The sequence below is a fragment of the Orbicella faveolata genome, unplaced genomic scaffold (assembly GCF_042242905.1).
Source record: "Orbicella faveolata isolate gen_17 unplaced genomic scaffold, um_ofav_v1 contig_24, whole genome shotgun sequence".
Lineage (NCBI taxonomy): Eukaryota > Metazoa > Cnidaria > Anthozoa > Scleractinia > Merulinidae > Orbicella > Orbicella faveolata.
In genome coordinates this window covers 3,985,331-3,994,475 of record NW_028301552.1, presented here as the reverse complement: position 1 = coordinate 3,994,475, position 9,145 = coordinate 3,985,331, and the positions used below count along the sequence as shown (strand labels likewise).

Genomic DNA, 9,145 nt, shown 5'->3' with positions numbered 1-9,145 from the left:
TTTCCTTTATGGTAAAAAAACTCATTAGGAACGTGTGAATACCCAAAAGAAAACCTGAAACTTCGTCACTCTGCAGTAATATGTGATAATCTCATTTGCATGGGAACTACGCGAAAAAGATTGAAAGATTATTTTGAAAAATAAGGGAAGGAAATGAAAGAAGAAAGATACGATTTTCTCTCGAACAGCGCCAAGAAAAGAAAAACTGAAGGACTGTATTTGGCTGTTCAGACTGAGAAAATGGGCTAAATTTTTCAGGAAAAAGTTAGAATCTACAGCTAGTTCTCACATATACTACGTATTTAAATGTTTACTGTTGTTTTCGTATACTGCTACCTTTTTTTCGTTTTATCTCACTATTATAAAACTTCCACTTTTCCTACACCTATTAAATTGCCCTTGAGGTTTGATTATTCAACATGTCTCCCTTAGTTGCTAATGGAGAGAAATTTCCTTGTTATTCTTCACAAATATTTAACGTCCGCGACAAAATATAATACAATTCTATGATTTACTTGACAAGTCACAATTGTTCAGCCTCAAAGCTATCGTAATGCTTCATCTAAACGCAGTGCATGAGACGTTATTCAATAACTTATCGATCGCTTTCCGGAAAACTAAATGTTAGTCGCTTTCCTTTGCCTTGAGGGACTGGCTGATCGGGGCTCGGCTATTTTCGACCGCTGACACCTCGCAAATGAAAAGGAGGTCATTATTTTTCAAATCAAGCCATTTCGACCAAAGCTTTGTTTTTCATTCTTGTTCTCAAAGGATTTAACAGCAAGTCAAGTGCTCAGCGAGTATTTTTGCAAGTTTTTCAATTGCAAAAGAGTGTGACCTTTCTGTAATGGTTTAAAAGATTAATGTGGATGACGGGGAAATTCAACGTTCACAGACAAAATAATAAGAGGAAGCTTCGTCAATGTGGCTACTGGTGTTTTTGTAATGAGAATACAAACCTATTCTTTGCTCTGCATCCAATCAAACACAAGTATTATATTTGTATACAGGTGTTCAGTCGCGTCATTACATTGAAAATGGAAATTAGTTCGGAGTGTTCGGGAGGCTTCCAAAACGCGATGACGTCAGAAGCAGCAAAACATTGAAAATTTATGCGAATTTGACTGTATGTATTGATTGCTACGAGCTGCGAGCTGTTTATTATCGAGCGCGTTTGTCCACCACAAACCAAGGTGTATGAGCCGTACGGCGAAAGGTTCCTTCACTTCTACGAGTAAAAAACATGGTAAGCAAACGATAGCGTCATTTTGCGAATACAATTTTGCTACTGCTTTGATTGCTGGTCTAACAAGCGCCGCTTTCAAATGTTTTCTCACAACGGAGTGTCATCGAAAGCCTGCGCGAAGTGCAAGCCAGCTAGGTCTGGAGTTTTGGAGACTGCGTATTTCGATTTCTCTTTTTCGTACTAAACACTTAAACTCACCCTGATCCTGTGTATTCTGTGTTCCTCTTTTGTCAGGTCGAGCGCCAACTTACAGAGGAACAAATTAACGGTAAGACATTGAAACATCTCTGGAGATGTCATTTATATTTTGATTGTAACATTACAAGTTCTGAAAGCTGCTCAGACCAGAACGAATCGGTAATAATGAATTTGTACTGAACTCTTCTCCTGTACAGAATTACGCGAAGCGTTTTCGCTCTTCGACAAAGATGGTAGCGGCACTATTTCCAATGAAGAGCTCGAAGTCGTCATGAAGTCCCTTGGACAAAACCCCACTGAAGACGAACTTCAGGAAATGATACGCGAAGTTGATGTAGACGGTAAATTGGTTTCGTTTTAAATGCTAACTTACTTGAAGGTATCACTCCTTAAACTTAATTGTCAGCCGACAGAAATCTTGACATGTTTGAAAGCTGCTGCAAATGCTCTCGTCGAAATTCTGATCTAAAGATCCAAGTAATTTTTAATCTGGTTAAAAATTGGATTATAAAAAGTTTAACTAGTTTTAGGCACGGGTTGATATATATGTTTTGGGCAAATTGCAAAACATTGGCACAAAACGTGATAACCAAAACTATCTGAAGGATTACATGCAGTGTGAAATGTTTTGTTTTCGTACACTTTTTAACACTGTAGGATACGGCTCTGCCCCTACAGTAAAAAAAAAAAACCGAATATAAATTCTGAAGTTAATAACCCACCAACCAGCGCACTAATAAAACAAATATTGCAGCCCGGGCAATCAGATATTTAGTTGTTACAGTCTAATTTCGAGCCCCGCGTTTTACCGAGCGCTATTATTTGAGAATTTGATCATGTTTCTACTTCGCACTTAGATATCTTTCATACTTAATGGAGAGATGAGTTCTGTCACTGCAATTTTTTCTGTCTACTCTCAATAATTTTCCGATTAACATAATGAAAGCTTATCCTTAGGATGAAAACTTTCTACTTTCAACTTCCAAATCCCTTTTAAGGAAATTGATTTTGCTTTCCAATGAGCCGAAGAAAAACACGTATTCCTGCTATTTTTAATTTTAAATGCAGGAGGATTCTCAAAATTAATTAATCCTCTTGCAAACTTTTTCCTTTCTTCTCGTTAGCGCCCCCTAAACTGCTAGAATAATGTCATTGGCTATTTTCAGAATTATTTAAGACTACCTTTCAAACTAGAAATACTTTTCTTTTTGTCGTAAAACTAAATAATTCACTCAAAAATTGAAAATAGCTTGTTTTCGATTCAAGGGACACCTCCAAATTTTCTTAACATAATATTTTGCTAAATAAAACTAGGCTTACAGTGAAAAGCCGCAGGTAAATAACATAATTTTAACATGGAAATATTACATAATTTCAATCGGAAGAAATTGCCAGTGTGTTTGCTCTGTAATATCAGGCAAATTGAATGCCTTTTATCCTTCGCATATATTCATTTCATCGGCAGATCAAATAAAAAAGATATATTTGCATACGCAACGCACGTTTTTCTTAGGCTTTTGGAAATTCCAGATCGTATACGATAAATAAACATAAATAGACACTAATGAGATAGTTTTAAACGGAATAAAATCCCACCAAACGTGTGACCAAGATAAAAGTGATAATCTTATAATTTTTGGGGGCTGTATTTCTCAATCGATCAAAGACTAAACTCTAGTACATCTATCTTTGCCATGCTAATTGTCTCTGAAAACCGCATCTTTTTAAAAATCATTCTCAACAATAAAGGGGTCAAGGCTAAATATGTTTTGGACTTGTGTGTTCTATGCTAAGTGTCTATAAGACGCTTGCAAGATATCAATTTCTTTTGGTTTCGTGATGAAACAAGAAAAACAAGCTAAGAGCGTGAAATAAAAGCGAAAACAGTCAAACTTTGCCCCAAAATGGTACAAAACATTTCAACTAAAAAATAACTTATTGTTTTTTTAAAAAAATGAAATTGGAAGGGAAGTTAACTAGTAAGTAAAATTAAGTGTTATCTGTTTTTATATCGCTGTTGAGACTTCGTTACCTCACGACATTTAGAGGAGATCATAGTTTTCTCTTGATTGAAATAAAACGTAGGAAAACGAGATCTGTGATTAGGAAGTGACAAAACCGTGCAATATATCACAACAAAGCTTTCTCACTTGACCAGACCCAGCATCACGTTTTGAATTTGCACTTGATGTAATCAGTACTGGCGTGTGCCGCGTCGAATGTAATGAACGTGTTTAGTACATGCTCACTTCTTAGTTAAAAATGAAGACTTAGTTGCACTTTTTACAGAAAACTTACAAAACAATTTAATCTGCAAAGAGCGCACAAGTGACGAAAATAAATTACTCAATTGAGGAAAACTGGAGCCTTTCCAATCAAAACTGAGTACGTCATTTAGATGTCATAGTAAGTCTGCAGCTGGTCGGCTTAGTTTTGGATTAACAATACGTCCTCGAAAAATTATATTGATTTGCATTTGTCTCATGTATAGCTTCAGTAGACCTCCTCAAAGCCTTTCAAGTCTTAAAAGAGCGCCTGAGAATGAAATTACATCTTGAAATCAGTAGAAGGCAGCCGGCACTTTGCAGTGTCTGTACAGCAAAACAGGAACATGGCTGAATACAAACTTCGGCCAAAACCCCTGTTCTCACTAGCGACGTAAGCAAAAGCATAAGCATAAGCATAAGAATAAGAAGCTTATGTGTCAGTCATGGGGGACGGCCGCGACATATAAGCATAACCACCTTCGTATGCTTATGCTTATGCTTTCGTCGCTAGTAAGGACCGGGCTACAGTGAGAAAATTTTTGTATTGGATTCAAACATAGAAACCTGCTCATTTTAAGGCGTGTGCTTTTCGAATCACTGTCAATAATTTGCCTGAACAAATCAAATATCCGTAGTTAAACCATTCCAAAACTGGTCCGCAGTATTTTTGCCTTCTACTACGGATTGTCATGTCTGTGGCAAATACTCATGCGTCACCAGACAAACCACGATTGATAGGTCTTGATATGTGTCACAGCTGTAGTTTTTCCTTTTCTTTAGCACATGCTCATAAATACATTTTTTCGCTAAGAATAACCTGCAATTCATCCTTGAATTCACCAGATTACGATTTTTTCGCGCCATCAGTAATTAGGCATGGTTGAACAAAGAAATACTCAAAGAAGTAGCGCAAGATTTTAGAGTGGGTTACCTTGTCACTTCAAGATACAACGATGGCTAACAATGAATGAGGCTACAAAAATCCTTTTTTATTTCGTTCCATGTGTTACGACTGCAAGTTTTCCTCTTCACAACATCAAATTTGTAGACATTTTAGCACGTTTAACGTTGTAAACATCGGATTCAGTCCTGTTGTTTTATCTAGTTGTAGTCAGCGCCATTATCAGCTCCATTGGTTGAATGGTTTAAAGATACTTTGTCGATATTCATGGGAAAAATAAAATATCGATAAGCAAGACAAAAGCTGGGTTAGCCAGCGAGACCGCAAGTCGTCTCAAGATACAAAGAAAAATACAAAAGACAAATACCCAGAGGTGTCTGAATTAAGGTTCATTTAAACTCGGCAAGTAATTAACACCTAAGTATAGTTCACTGCAAATGATTTGCTATTGAATGAACTATTTTAATTAGCCATGTTTTGAAGGAATTAACCCCATAGTTAACAAGTTGGTGCTACAGTTTTTTTTTTACCAGAGGCTTTTCGATATTCATTTTGCGTTTAAATAATATTAATTAACGCCTCGGTAAAATCCAATTTTCTATAGCTCTGTTCAAAAGAGCAGAGTGAACTTTGCTGACGTCATTGTTTACATTATGCCTCATTAACATACGACTTTGCGCAGAGAAGGCATCACGCTAGACACAAATTGGCGCCAAGCATTTAAAGAGCTGGTAAAACTTAGTAAATTGGTAAAATTGGTAGTTCTTTGGGTGTAATATTCAAGGAGAGATTGGCTTTCAAAATCTGCAAAATATTTTGAGGGCGTTTTTGTTTTTATTTACTTTTAGCTTTCTATATTTGAGGGGCACTTAGAGGGTAGAGAAGTCGGTTTGAAAAAACCTTGACTGCTTGAGAAAATTCGGGACGACAGCAGGAATTCTTTGAAACACTTTGAAAGCCGGTTTTGATTTCATAATCCTTAACTTGGTGATCACTTGACGCAGATTGAGTGTTATTAAGTTCAAGGCGAACGTGTTCTTGCCTACAGATCCTTTCAAAAAGAATAAGGACTGATGAGATCCTATATTCCGAGTTATTACACTACTAAGGTAGATCAGAGGGCCAATAATTAAAATCAACCAATCAGACTGCTTCATTGCCAGTCCAATATTCTCTCAGTATTGGACCGGACACTGTTGCGACTGATCACACACGATCACTCTTGAAGATTTTCTGTACAGTTTCGTGGCTTACGTATGTTTCTGAAAAAACTTGCTCCAAAAATAAGAGATTCCTCTTCTTTTTCTTCTTCTGTTTTATTTAACGTCAGACGTGAGCGATACGCCTTTTGTCGGCTCCCCCATCAGAATTGCACGCTATTTTCCAGTCCGCTATTTTCCTACACATTTTCGGTCGTGTAATTAATCTCGTATTAACCAAATCTTGCTCGGGACCCTACAGGGAGAATGTCTTTTTTGTATGAACCTCGGTGTGCTACGGGTCGCCGTCGTCATTGCTTAGCTCCCTATTGTTCCAGTACGCCCCTCGCATTTGGCTAATAAGATATATTTAATGACACGAAATGTCCTCTGCCATCTTTAGGAAACGGTGAAGTGGATTTCGATGAGTTTCTGTTGATGATGAAGAAACAGATGCAGGCTCGTGACACTGAGAGTGAAATGCGTGAGGCATTCAGAGTCTTTGATAAAAATGGAGACGGACAGATAAGGTGAGAAGATATCTGCATCAGGGATGAACTCTACGCCGGAGAAATTTGAAAACGGTGTTTTCACTCTGAAAACGCATCAAATGTTTTTCGTCCACGCTAGCCAGGAGAAGTATGAAAATGCAGCAATGACCGGTCATTTTGGATTTGTGTTTGAGGAAAACTCTGACAGTGAAATCACATGATAATCGTGACGCCATCGTTTCCGAAAAGCTCCGTTTTCAAAATGTTTTCCGTCCGCACTAAAACGCAAAGCCGGCGTTTTCAAATTACACCGGTTTGAAGAGCGTTTTAAAGCTCCTTTTTCGTGGGGGATTAGTGTGGATGGTAACGTGGAAATAAAGCTACGTTTTCAAATTTCTCCTGCGTAGTGGCCTCGATATTTAACAAAAATTATCGGCTCTCATTGTAATTTAACTAATGACAATAATCTTTCAATCAAGTTAGGTGTTACAGTTGTTGTTTTTTTTCGCCGCTATTTTCTGCTTTGTGTGTCACTTTAGTTCCTTTGTTCTTGCCTTTCTTCTCAGCTTGCCGTAACCCTTGTTTCATTTCCACTTTATTTCAGAGTTTTAGTAGTCACGTAATATTTTAGGACACTTGTAAAACATACATTTACCATGTCAAATCTTGGCTTATAGCAGCTAATGAACAGCGTAATCCTCCCGGTATTCTATCAATCACAGGCTGTTGATAATCTTTCTTGGCGAGAGCTGCGTCAGAGCAAGATAGAAAACCCCACAAAATAAAGGATAAAACAAACATTCCCACATAGTTCAGTTCCTCATGCAAACACTCGCTTAACATACAATCTCCCGGACGAGGGCTTAAATAGGCTAGCTCTCAAAAAGTCAGCTCACTTTCAATCTAAAAACTAAAGGCAGCTATAATGTCCCCTGACTTGCTATGTTGTTATTTATGTTTTGTAAACGTTTGGCGGCAGTCACTCAGAGCTTCGTATGGTCATGACAAGTTTGGGAGAGAAGCTAACTGAGGAAGAAGTCAGTGAAATGATGAGAGAAGCGGACCTCAATGGAGATGGATTTATCAACTTTGAAGGTAATTATGTGAGCGTTAAAGGAGCTACGTCACTGTTTGCGCATCGTGAAAAGTTTAACCTAAATGTTTTCAAGTTCGTCGTTTGTAATCCGTGTTACTTTGTTCCATCATGGTTTATTGTTATTTCTTTGGTGTCTTTCTGTCTTGGTAAACCGCATTATTTTCAGGTTTGCTTCAATGTAAAGGTAATTTTGTACGTGGCCAAAATAACTCAAAAGGATGTGACTGAGCTCCTTTTAAGTGGTGGATACTGATACAGCCGGCTTTCGTTAGCATCTTCAAGGACCCCACCCCCCCCCCTCCCCCCACCTCCCACCTCCTTCAGAAGCCTTGTCTAGGTAGATTTTCCTGAATTTTTCGATCTCTTCTTCCTCAGAATTTGTGATCATGGTGACTAACATTGACAAGAACCCAGAAGGACCTCCACAGTACCTACTGGCTACCAAGTAGTTTATCAGTCTATCGAACAAGTGTTTCTTCACGTGATGATCAGATTTAGTATTAAGTTTATTTATTCAGTTATTCAAAGTTATTTATTATTCGTCCGTTAAAGAGTAGACAGAATGAAACGATGGATGTATATACCTACAGTGAAATAGTTGTAAATATGTAAATATGTATATTATAAAGTATTCTAAGAAGGACAGCCTGATCTGTTGAAGGCCATCTTCTCTTAGTCATCAATGATCAGTAGTTTAAAGTTTCCACCAACTTATACTTTTAGTATTTCTTATGTTAAAGTGGTCTCGGCAAAATAAAATAGCCTGCCAACTTGTAGCGTTGACCGTGGATTGCATTATAATCTACAATCTTGGCCACCATCGGGCCTGGTTTCGCTATACCGAGGGCTCAGGTTTGAACAATATCTTCCCTCTGTTTTAATTCAATGAGATCTTCTGAACTAGCCATGTTGGATCGGAACTGATGAAATTAAATGATCTGGCTTAGGTTGCAATAATTTCAAAACGTTTATTTTTAGCATTTCCTTTTCAGTGTTATATTTATTTCCAGATGTCAAAATTATGTATATGAACTATTTGTTACTCTGATTTAAAACAAACTCAATCCTGACTAATTAAAAATGCTGTCAAAAAAAAGTCCCTCTGGTATATACACCTAAATGTCAGCCTAAAATCAAACCATCAAAAAGGCAAAGTCCAAAACAACAAATAAAACAAAACAAGTAAAGTGAAATTCTGTGTACTGTGTTCTTTGTCGATTTTTATCCAGAATTCCATGGCGAGCATGGAGGAAAACCTCGTTCGATGCTAAGCATACAGTCACAACTGTTGGAGTATGCTGGTTTTTCGGACAGGGGTTCCCTTGCAAATAAAGTCCTTACGCCGCTATCCTTTGCGGAAGTGGTTTTTCTTCGGGGTCGGTCGCATATTGCCCATCTTTGTTCTGTGTCGTCACACACCTTGTAGGTCCGAATCAAATTCATCCTCCAGACAGCGGGGTCGCCCGAGGAACTCCCACATGAAAAGGTCGGGGATTCTCGTCGTCTCTCCGAGGGGTATAAACCAAGGCCACTGGCCTTACTTACGGTGTTCATGACGGAACGCCACTATTTTTAGCTGTCAAAGTATCTTTTACGGTGCACCCGAAGAAATAATAAAAGAAACGCTCTTATTTCCCTTTGTAGGCTTAGACCTGTCTCGTGAGTCTGGTCTGCTAGCGGTGGCTCCTTTCCTGAACAGCGGTTGGTATTCGAGCCAATTCCGTTTTGAGTGGTATCTTCCAGGGGT

The 9,145-nt window shown here is 38.1% G+C and overlaps 1 protein-coding gene across 1 annotated transcript; it reads left to right on the top strand.

Annotated features, from left to right (window-relative positions):
• Nucleotides 1-1,122: 1,122 nt before the first annotated feature.
• LOC110042535 (calmodulin-alpha-like) lies at nt 1,123-8,179 on the top strand. Its single transcript, XM_089292059.1, has 6 exons — nt 1,123-1,246; nt 1,481-1,514; nt 1,642-1,785; nt 6,215-6,341; nt 7,282-7,397; nt 7,774-8,179. The coding sequence occupies exons 1-6, from the start codon at nt 1,244-1,246 to the stop codon at nt 7,845-7,847; spliced, it is 498 nt and encodes a 165-aa protein (XP_089148185.1). The 5' UTR covers nt 1,123-1,243; the 3' UTR covers nt 7,848-8,179.
• The last annotated feature ends 966 nt before the right edge of the window (nt 8,180-9,145 follow it).